This window comes from Athene noctua, chromosome 1 (genome assembly GCF_965140245.1).
Source record: "Athene noctua chromosome 1, bAthNoc1.hap1.1, whole genome shotgun sequence".
NCBI lineage: Eukaryota > Metazoa > Chordata > Aves > Strigiformes > Strigidae > Athene > Athene noctua.
Window position 1 is genome coordinate 245621794 of NC_134037.1, and position 12139 is coordinate 245633932.

General features: G+C 39.8%; 1 protein-coding gene across 3 annotated transcripts in view; it reads left to right on the forward strand.

The window, feature by feature from the left end:
* The window catches only part of CRYL1 (crystallin lambda 1), a 60022-nt gene that overhangs the window by 41208 nt on the left and 6675 nt on the right, over positions 1 to 12139 (forward strand). For all 3 annotated transcript variants that reach the window (XM_074915655.1, XM_074915674.1, XM_074915665.1), the window contains one exon: positions 1008 to 1113. In XM_074915655.1, coding sequence (XP_074771756.1) covers positions 1008 to 1113 — 106 coding nt within the window. The remainder of the gene's footprint in view (positions 1 to 1007; positions 1114 to 12139) is intronic.

Sequence of the window (12139 nt, forward strand, 5' to 3'; positions counted from 1 at the left end):
GAAGTGGTTAGAACAGGCCTTAGTTAATTTATATCTTTCTGGTAGGTGGAAAGCAACCTTATACAATAAATATTATTCTTTTGAAGTAAATCTGTTAAGATAATGAACTGTAACTCATATTTTTTTTACAAGCCTTCCTGTGCTTGCCCTAACCTGATGGGGGCGTTGACTTTCTTGTAAATTACACCATGTGGGTGGAACAGCAGTGCTCAACTTTGAACAGGAGAAATGCTTCATTTTCCATGGTCCGTATCCTGCCAGCTCTGAGATGGGAGGCTGTCAGTGAACTCAAGAAGAACCTGGGCAGGTTAAGACTGAATAGGTTGAACATTTAGTGAGTTTTGTGGAAGGGAGTGGCAGCTGCATTGCCTGCGTGTTTGGTCTCAGCCTTTTTTGCATGTGGCTGTCACCTCCATTCTGCCAGTTGTGACTCTGCCCAAAAATCCAGCACTAGGAGAACAAGGGAGGTGTAAGATTTAGCCAAAACTCCTGTATTTAAAAGGGCCAGTATAGTACTTGGCTTTGATATAAAGTCTTTTGGTCATGTGCTATTAAGAGTGTCACATTTGCTCTGTGTTCTCTGGTGCTTAGTTGCTGAGGGAAAAGCGTACTGGTTAGCATGAACAGTTCAGTTTAGTTTTAGTATGTGAATTATTGTAACAACTATCAGGCAAAGTAGTGCGTACAAATAGTACACATGGTATGGAAAAAGTGTATTAATGTCTAAATTTAAAAATAAGATACACTTTAATATATTTTGACAGTATTTGGATTATGAAATACAGCAATCTTAGAGATGTGAATGAGTGTTTATACTGAACCACAGGAAAGCTTTGCATAATAGGTGGACGTTTCTGGCAAATAGTTGTCTTTCTGTTTGCAAGCTAACTGCTATTTCTAGCCTGAGTTTTTACCACTATTTTTTTTTAATTATGTACAAAAAGTGGGCAATTTTGCATTAAAACCAAACATTCACAAATCTTCCTTTCTCTTCTGCTTTTCCTTAGGAAGGAGTAATATCTCCTACTGATCTAGACCTTGTGATGTCTGATGGGTTGGGAATGCGATATGCATTTATTGGACCTCTGGAAACCATGCATCTCAATGCAGAAGGTAGGTAGTTTAAAATGATACAAATATGAAGGGAAGTCTTACTTACATTGAACAAGACTGGAAATTTTATAGAACAAACCAGGTTAGGATTGTTGCAACTATGATTTGTCTCTCTCTTTACTGTAATAAGAAAAGGAAAATTTATCTAAAACGAGGTCAGATGGAAGGAAATGGATATTGACTATCCCCTTGTAAGTGATAACGTGAAAGATGACAAATCTTTGAAACACTAGGTGTGTAGTTCATTTTTTTCCAAAATTTGTCACAGTGCTTTGCAGAAATTGCTATACCTGTAGTTCAGGATTGTCTGAGTGTCAGGAAAAGAAAGCATTGAAAAAGTTAATCTGATAATCCAGAATCAACAGAAACTTTCTGTAGATGGGTGCCTTTTTTTTGCCTTTATTTTTTTTCTTCTCCAGAATTTGTATCAAAGGCTCAGTGTAAATATTGCTGGAGCTGGCTTGCTTTAAGCTGGCTTAGATCCTGAGTGATGTAAAATTGCTTCTGTCCACAAAATACTGTGCATACAAAGCTGACTTAACAAAGCAGTCAAGCAGCAGTTAAATATTTGTCTTGTATAATCAAGACTAATTTTTAGATGTTTTTGAAACAGTATACATGAATCTCAGCTAAATAAAAAGTGAATTGCATAAAATTAAATAAAAATTATGGATCAGGGTTACAAAGGTGTGAACAATTAATTTAACATGAAAACTTCAAGAAATGAAGGTCAACTAAATACATTTTTAGCTATTTATATTATGGGCTGTGTCTTTATTCTGATTTTGTATGGTCCCTGACATGGGAGGCCCCAGCTGTATTACAGGATCTTGTAACCCCTGCTCCAGTGTCTAATAATACAATGATAAAATAAAAAAAGGAACCAAGATTGTGCCGTGATATTTTACAATTACAAGTGTTAACTTACGTTTACTTGTTGGTTAGTTACTTGGCAGAAACTTATGTATTGGAAGACTGACTAAGCAATTTTGACATGAGTGTGGAATTGTGGATCCTCCACCAGCATCTTTCGGCTTGTCAGTTTAGTATAAATGGCAAAGTATTTGGTTTTGTGCGTTGTTAGATAAACAACATCCATCCTCTAAATAGAGGCACCTTCCTAAAAGTTTCCCTCTTTTGATCTATTAGTACCTGGCACTTTCCAGTCCTGTCTAGTGATTTTTAGACTTACTCAATATAAACCATACACATTCTTTAAACAGAACAGGTGCACATAGTACTAGCCTTAAGCGCAGCAGTCTACCTGGAGTCTTGCAGGCCAGGGTTGTCCACTCCTGGCCCCACCACTCCCTTAAGCTGCCATGCCATCCTCTGCAGGAATTGTGCATGCACAGTGTCTTCTGTCAGAGCAGCTTGCTGAATTGCCTCTACTAAAACATAAAACCAAAACAAAATGCTTGTTAGTACCAAAAAATTTGTAATCCATTTTAGAGATCAAATCGTACTTGTGAATCCTTTCTTTTAATCCATGTTTTAGACTCCTTAATTCTAAAACAGTGTTTACTTGAGATGAATTGAATCATATTGATCACCTGGGTTGGTTTTGATGCTCTTACTGGAGTGCCCTCTGGGATTTGATGTTCCATCATGATCCAGTTTAGCTTCCTTCCTTCTCTCAGGAAGTAGTCATTGCTACAAAAACGTCTGAAATTTCACACCTCAAACCAGTTTTAGGTAACATATGCAACTGGTAAATTGCTTGTTTATGGCAGAGATTATCCAGCTTCTAGAGTTAATGCTACCTTCTGTTAGGAATCTTAGTATTCCAGATCAGAGGAAGAAAAATTATTAAATATAATCCAAAAGACTGATAAACTGGAAGAGTAGTATCATGGTGGGCTTGCAAAATACGTAACCAAAATATACCTGTAGAGTTATTTTAACATTATATAATATTCTCAATTAAAGATAACCCTAAAATAACATAATTAGTACACTTGTGGACTGGGCCACTTACACAAAAGCACCTTGTCAGCTCGTTCAGTAACTTGGATCATAAGAAGTATTGCTTCACCCCCAGTCTTGTTGATGCATTGTCTCTGAGTCTAGAGCTGCTCCTATTTATGTGCTGGCAGGCTGACTCAGGCTGTCATTCTCATCAGAGATAGTTTAAATCCAAATTGCTGATGTCAGGACACATGATGGCCTATGTTCATAGTTCCATACCAGTGCCAGCTTCTCTTTGGTTGCTCAGTATTGCTTCCCACATATATAATATGGAATAGTATGAATCTCCTATTGATTGTCTGGGACAATCTATTCTGATGCATTGTACTGATAGTATCTATTTTATGTCAATGGAGGGAAATGAAGGTAGAGGTAAGAACCCCACTCTATTCTCTTTGATGGCCTATTTAGCAGCTTCACTAACTTCACAGCAGTTGCCTGCCTTTACAACCATAAAATATTAATTATACATAATTTTAAACTCTCTGTTAATCAGTGAGGAAGGATGGTAGGCATGCAGGAAGCATGTGAGAGAAAAATAGTATTATTTGTGGGAGATCCTGGAAGCTGGACTAGTCTTTTTCCTTTTTTTTTTTTTTTTTGAAGGTGATGTGATATTTTTGTTTTGTTTTGAATAAAGAATATTATTTCAATTATTTTTTTTTTCCCTGAGATCAGTGTTCTTTCTTTTCCTGTGGGGTGTGTACATCAAGATCCTCCCATGAACTTCCTATGTGCTAATACCAGGTTTCCCCTGTGTTAGTTCTTGTGTCCCTGCCTCCATATTCACAAGTGATCCTATCAAAAGCTATAGTCCAGGCTGCTTTAGATTACCAGTTAACCTATGCATGAATATTAGAAAATTTGAATATATGGCAGTGAGCCAAAAACCTTGAACATTAAATTGAAATGACAGCATCCTGTCACTAAAAGGAGCAGAAGCAACAGCTGTTTGAGAACTGAATTGCAGCATACAGGGAGAAAAACATTTTTGGGGGGAGAAAAGCACATCTGAATTGCATAATATTATGATGTTGATTGTTGGTTTCAGTAAATAAAATTAATGTTGATTTTGGTTTCAGTAAGCTCTGTCTTTGAGTCCATCATTTTATGATTTCACATGGTAGCATCACAAAAAATGCTGTTAAGTCTTTTACCAGGAACATCAATAGAGTCCCCTAGAGTCATTTACCCATTTACTTATCATGGGATTATGTTAACAGGCACAGTGTTGCTCCTATATATGTACCTGGCCATGTGTGAAGATACTGAAAATGATCCAGCCTCAGTAAGATTGTATCTCCTGAATCTCTTGTTTCTTGAACTGCCAACTCCTTTTAAGACCTTGCAAAAAATGGTCTGTAAAACCAGAGGGTAGACTATCATACCGTGTTTTACATGTTTCTTCATGTAAAGTTCTTCATATATATTTCACAATTGGCTGTCTTAGATCAGTTACTTTATTAGTGGGTTATTTAGTGAGCTGTAATTGGAATTTAATCATGATTTAAACTTCTAATATTAGCAGAAGAGCTGAAGGGGGAGGTTGAAGGACCTTTGTTGGTATTTTCTCTCCTGTGTTTACACAAACACCATTCCAGGATGGTATTCTACCTGTCACTCACTGTGGTATTCATACAAGTGTCTACAGGAGTTGTGTGAAAATGGGGGCTGATGTATGTGCCTATAATATAAGTGTAAATATCTGGTAAGCTAGGAATGAGTCTCCATGGTCAAAATTGTGTTTCTCTTACTGAAAGTAGGATTGCTTGCTTATTTTAAAAGCCCCTGCCAGATTAATTAGTTCTGGATGATAGGAGCAGAATGATTGTGCTGTACGAAAAGCACAAAACATGAAAAGGAAAGAGTTGGGGAATCATAAGGCATAGTTCAAATGAAGAAAGTTTTTCTTGTCTGGCTAGGCAAAACATAGCCAAGCATGGTTTTTAGCAGTTACTGTAGATGAGCATGTTGGCTGGTTGAAAAGCAGAGATTTTCATTGCTATGGCTGCTGCTTTTAATGCTGCCATATAGTGAGCAAACCAAGCTTTAACCCAGTTCAGGTGCTTTCATACCATAAGCTAGTAAGTAGAGGGGGTGAGAATCTCTAAGTTAAGGTAGTAAAATCTAAGAAAAGGAAGATTGCCTCCATTTCTGTCCAACCCATGTACTAAGTTTTAGGATCATAAAATATCTCAACTTAATCCAGGAATACTTGTAAGAGGTTACTCTTGAGATGAAATATCACAGTGGTACATAATCATACAAAACCATCTTCTTTTGTGACCCCAACAGTTATTTCATACATATTTACACACATTTGATTCACTTCCCAATAGGCTGAATAAAGCACTTTATAGTCCTTCTAGAACTGCAGTTTGCCTTTGTGCAGCTGCAGGGCTTTTCTATATGAAGAAGTTTGTGTGCAGTAAGCGAAGGTGTGAATGTTTCAGCATACTGGCTGCTGTGCACCAGTTTTCTTCTACGGACTCTGAGGTGTAAAGTGGTTCCCTCCACGTTCTGAAAGGAGCACAGGAATTCTTAATGCTTTATTGCTCAAGTCTTTATAGATGTGTCCTGAAGAACACATCATGGTGTATCCTTCTCCATTGCATTAACGAAAGAATGTGTATGGTCACCAAGTGGCTCAGTCTGAGGAATTCATCCCAGATTTGAAACTGATCTAACAAAAGAAGTGGTTCATATTAACTCAGTTTAATTCCTTGATCCACCTCACAGCAGTCCTGTGCAAATATTTATGCGTTGCTGTTGAGATGGTAACACAGTGACAGTGAGAAGAAAACCTTTTTTGGTGTAGTTGAAAGTATTCATGCAACTGCAGACTAAGTGAATTCATATGGGAGTTAATGCTGAGTAGCAAGTGTCCTGTGAATTCACATCCTAACTAAGATCATGATATCTGTGTTCAGACACACCCATATGGAAGACAGGATTACATTTAGTTAGTTTTCCTTGGAGCTGTAATGTCTAGAAACATAATCCCTCTGTCAGCAAAACAAAGAGACTGGGACTTCTCTTCCCTGAACATAAACTAACCATGACAGATCCCTCCATGATGATCCTGAAATATGCCCCTTCTGTTCTCATCCATACTCATCTTCAGTCTTACCAAGTGCAGCCTCTTCTTAGATTTTACCTGCTAAAATCAACCCCACCCCAATCGTTGTTGCTATTACATCAGTGGCTTGACCATCTCACCTACTCTTTTTGAGTCATTGCAGTATCTTACTATGCTGCTCATCAAGTTCAAAGTCATTAAGTTAATACTCAGTATTGTGAGGCACCTCTGTCTTTGGTGTGTTCCCTGTCCTTGCCAGTAACACTTGCTCCTGTCTCTTGTTTTCTCTCACTAATATCTCTGTGCCTTCCTTGTTTTGCCCCATGTGCAGTGTCCTTGCCAGACTGGTTTACCAAGTTTGCTTGCTTGCATCTTTTAGCCCTCATGCCTGTTGACTTTCTTAAGCAAGGAAGGAATGAGACTTCACGTACAAGAAACCAAGATACTTGAAGATTCTTACATACTATAATGTGTGAACATATGTCATGTTTTCACTTTTTTTTTCCTAGTACTCCCCCATCACCTTTATGTTTATGAACCTCACTTGTGAACAGGTCTTCTCAGGGCAGTGAAGCATTTTATGCATGCTTCTAAGCTTAATATCTGTCCTGAGTTACTTTTTCTTCATAAGTGCCCTGTTTGTCTTGATGATGCAACTAGAGGCATTTCACTGATACTCATGTTTGCACTACAGCAGTAAGAACCTGCAAACGCCAAGTGTAGTTCTGTGAACAAGTTCTTCTGGGACAGTTCATTAGCTATTTTGGAAACTGTCTGGACTCTCATTGAAGCTAAATAAGCAGCAGCTTATTCTTCTTTGATGGTGGTATAAAAAACCTTGCATTTCCTAGAGACATATGGGCAGCTGAAGAGCCTTTGAATCATCTTAGCTTGTGATAATGTTCCTTTAACTGTACTGTACAAGTCAGAAATGCTGAGTGTGTTTGGAACTGGAGTATTCCCCTTTTCATCTCTATATTCCTGTATCCACTACTCCCTTAGAACATTTTGTTACCATTCCTCTTCTTCCACTCTCTGCCACTGTTGTAAACATGTGATGGAAGGCAGATTCAAGGAACTTGTACCTTCCCTGGAGGTATTTCTGTTCTGTGTTCATGGTTAGGTGCCTGCTTGCAACATCTGCCTTCTCCCATAGCCCCTTCCCTCCAACAGTGATGAGGTGAGTGTGCAGAGAAGCAGGAGGTTTAAACAGGAAGCCAACAAACCACATAGACAAGAGGAAGCTATTGTCATTCCTGTGCTGCAAGTTGATTCCCTTCTTTCTCCGTTTCAGATGCATCTTGCATCATTCTTTTTCTCCAGTTAGAGATAGTGGGGCACAGTGTGGGCACAGCAACTGGATGCAAGGAAAGATGTTGATTGTTTTTAACTGCCCCATTTGCTGCCATCTTACTGTTTCTCCTGCTCGCAGGTACTGCCCTGTCTGTCTCACGCTGTTTACAGATGCTAATTCTTCCAATTTAAGCTGCTCCCTGGACAGTGTCAACAAGGATTAAAATTAAAGGGATTCTGTCATACTTGTTTTCCATCTTTTTGTCCCTATGCTCCAGTTGAGTGCTTTTCTCATCCACCTTTGCAATAGCCCTGAACTTTGAACCAAAGGACTCCTAAGTCTAAAGGCCTGGAGTCAAATATTTGCCAGTTTTGAGTTTGCAGTTGAAAAGCAAAGTGTTTTTTCCAGCAATATTACCCATTGCTCAAGTGCCTTCTTGAAGCTGGCAGCATAGGGTTGACCTTCATTACTGAACCAAGTTAAAGATTGCACTAGTCTCCACTGACATTTCACGCTGGGAGTGCTATCTTGAGTTTGTTATTTTGAAATTACTATTTTTTTACTTTTTGAGTGTGACCATGTGAATGTTCTAACTGTTGTTGTGTTTCCTTCGCTTAAGATTTGAAAGATTTTGCAGTGTTCACCCCCAGCTTGGCATGCAGCATACATGTTTGCATGTTGCTGTTTCAGCCACAATGTTGAGATCAGTTATACTAATGCAGCTGCTCTTCTCTGACCCGTAACTTTTTTTTTACCTTTTCCTATTTTGCTGACTTTGCATAAGGCTTCTTTTCATTCATACATTGCGTGCAGTGAGTGTATTACTCAACCTGCATTTGCCATGTCTCTGTTGCATTGGTAAGCTATACCCACCCAGAAATTGTTCTGATTCAAGCAGTAGGTGATCTGCCAGTAGAAGCTCAATTTCCAGGCTGAATGAACTTTGAAGGCCGTCTCCAGCTCAGGAGTTCACATTCACCAGGTGAATGGATCAGCTACGTCCAAGCATTTAGCTTTCCTGGGATATTAATGTTCTCTCTTTAGATTGAGGCTCATGAAGAAGATTTCTGGCACAGAGACTTCTTTTCTACCTTCTGACTGTAACAGAATCAAAATTATTCAGATCTGTGCTATTATTACACAAGCTTACCAGGTGGTTGAGATGTTACCCATGACTTTTGGAAAAAAGTACCAAACCCAAACTGTTCGGCGCTAGTCTAGGTGTCAGAGACCTCTATCATCTGCGTAAGCACTAGAATAACTGGTAACTGCCACTGCTCTGTTTACTGTTCCTTCATGGAATTGCTTGAATTGCCATATTTGTCTGAATTGCCATATTTGACTTACCATTTTTGATTTTGTGATTGTCTAGCTGGCAACAGCTGCTGCCCACAGCTGTGAGTTAGCAAGGTGTACCCAAGTTCACACAGATCTGCACTATGCAGCCTCAGTCGTTCTGACTTCTACATGTGGGAACTTTGGATGATGTTGCATGATGTAGGGGCAAACTTTTTGCTCAGACTCCTCACTTAGAATTAAAAACTCACATGAGCAAGGTGAAATGTAAATATCATCATATTGTGGCTGGTGCATGAGACTCATCCAGAATTGTCTTGAGTTCCCAAGATTGCTCACGTGGATTGCATATTCTTTGGCTTCAGTTGCCAAAGTCTGTGAGCCCAGCTGTTAAGATCTAACAAGCAAGCACTTATGTTAATGACAGGGTATGATCAGTAAACCCTGATAACCAGTGGTCCTTTCCACAGTGCCCAGAATGTTTATAGAGGTGGTTGGTGTCTGCTTATTGTCTCAGTGAAGAGATGGAATCATATCACAGCCTGTTGCGTATCCCACAGTAATGCTTCTCTTCCTGAATCTCACTTCCTGCCAGTGATGTTTTGGAGCCCACTAGGCAATTTGAAGGTTTCTGCCTGTGTGTCAATCAAGAAAATTAAGTAAAATACTGAATTTTCATAGAGCACCAGTATAGCTGTATGACCAGCTGACCTCCCTTTTTGTGTTAGAGAAGGCCAGAACATGCTAGAGTGTATTTTACGAACATATATGCTCCATGGGTAGATAACACAAGGAAACGGGCTGACCAACTGCTCATTGGTACACTCTTGGCACCAAATATAGGTTCAAGCTACTTCACAAGGCTCCAGTTTTTCTCAGAGCCTCCTTCCTTCTGATACTGGAGAATGCATGAAATGGACATGTTCTCCCATTCTGTCCTTTCAGTTGTTTATCAGTTGGTCATCATGACTTCAGAGTGCTCATTTCTTAAAGGAAATGTAATACTTACTTAAACATTTGTTCTTTCAAAGTTCTTCTGTCTTTGCTCCAGAATCAAGAGTGTTCTCTGTAATCTGACTGACCTCAGAGACCTTACAGGAAAACCTGTACTTCAGTGATTTCAGGCATGTTGAGCAGCGTTAAGTGTTGTAGTTTATGATTCATAGTTGCCATTAGCCAGAGGTTTCTATTCATTCATCCACCTTTCAACCTCAACCATTTAGGGTTAGACAGGTGTGACTTCTATGGTATTGGTATCAGACAATATTGCATTCCAGGGAACTGTCTACAGGCTGTTTAGGAAAGAGACTGCTTAATGACTCTTGACCCGAGCTGCATTCTTTTGTGTGGTAGTCAGGCCACCCCACTTAAATTTCTTGCATTTTGTGGTTGGATAAGACCATGAGCAGTTCAGGTTTATGCTTCTCAGTCTGTACGATCTCCTGAGTCTTTGTGAAAGAGTTGGTGATTGTAATTGCTTGCCTTTGTATTCTGCATTTTTCTCCTCTTTGCTTTGATAATTAGCTAATAAAAAGAGAGCTTAAGGATGCAACTTTTTCAGTCTCTGTGATTCTCAGAAAAGGAAGGTGATTGTCACAAGCTTTTACTGGATATCCAGAACTTACCTTCTAAGATCTAGAGTGTTCATCAGAATAATCACATTCTTACTCATGTCAGCTTGCTTACTGCCAGATAAGCGTTGCTTATTTACTGTTGCGGTGCAGCTCATGGCTTCTTGATTGATGTACAGTAGGAAAGGCTGCCTTATCCTTTCTTTATTATGTGGTAATTAATAGAACTAAAAAGTCTACTAGATTTATATGTCTGGCTAGATGACTGGTTCCTCTTTTTGGTGCATTTGTCATTCCAGTTCCTCTCTAGTGCCTCAGAAGTAATTTTTTTGAGATTCCTACTGGAGCTGATGGAAATCGAACCTTTTCCTCATTCAGCCAAGGTCTACTTGGCTACCATTTTACCCATTGTTACAGTTAGCTGGTTCTCAGGTTCTCTGACCACATGTTTTTTAAGATGTTTACAGCAGGGTCAGCTTTGAGGTCAGACCAAGCTGCTCAGGGTTTCTTGAAGTCTTGAAAACCCTCAGAGATGGAGACTGCACAACCTCTGTGGGAAACCTGTGCCAGTGTTTGAGTATCCAGTCTGAACCTCTCATTTCAGATGTGCCTGTTGTCTCTTGTCCTCCTGCCATGCAACAGCTATGAAGAGCCCAGCTCTGTCTGCTCAGTGACCACCCCATAGGCACTGGGGAGCTGCTGTTAAGTGCCCCCCCCCTTCCATTTCTACTCAATGCTGAACAATCCCAGCTCCCCCAGCCTTTCCTCACAGAGTAAGTGCCAAGCACCCACCATTTCGGTGGCCTCTGCTGAACCTGCTCCAGTTTATCGGTGTCTTTCTGGTATTGGTGAATCCCAAACTGAATGCAGTATTCTGGATGCAGTCTAATGAGTGCTGAGTAAAAAATCACTTCCATCAATCCACTGTCTCTGCTGTTAATGCAGCCCAGGATGTTGTTGGCCCTCTTTGCTGCCAGGGCACACTGTTGGTTCACATTCATCTTGCTGCCTACAACGACCAGGAGTTATTGGGGTTCACAGGCCTGTGTTGTTGCAAGGAGCTCTTTCTTCTGAGGTACAAGATCTTGCATTTGTCCTTGTTCAGTTTTTTTAAGATTTTGTATTGGCTCATTGCTCTAGCCTGTATAAGGGCAGCCCTGCCCTCCAATGCATCAGCTGGTCCGTCCATCCCCCACCTCTCACCCCGGACCAGTTTAGTATCATTCACAAACTTTATGAGGAAGTGCTGTTAAGCATTACATGTCTCAGGACAGATTCCTGCAGTACTCCACTTCGAATGGCCTCTGGGTAGAGGACAACCCATTAAACATTATCTCTGAACCTGAGTATCTAACCCATTTTTTGTCCATCTCATTGTCCAAGCATGCAGACTTTAATGTCCTAACTTTGATACAAGAATATCATGGGACACAGTGTCAAATGCCCTTCTAAAGTTGAGATAAATGATATGTCCTACTTTCCTATTTTCCATAAATCAAATTATTTAATCACAGAAGGCAACGAAGTCAGACATGACTTACACCATGGTGTACCCATTGGTGACTACATGCTGACTGTTACAGTCACTTTCTTCTTATTCGTGTTTCCAGAAATTTGTTTCAGGAGGACTTGCTCCTTGATTTTTCCCAGGGACAGAAGTGAGATTGATTGGCCTGTAGTACCCCAGATTGCTCTTTTGACCTTTTCTGAAGATGGGTACAATATTTACCTTCAGTGATCTGGGCATCTCAAATTATGACATAGATGCACTGAGTGGCACAATTTTAAAAATAGAATAGAAAGCAGCCTTGCAACGAC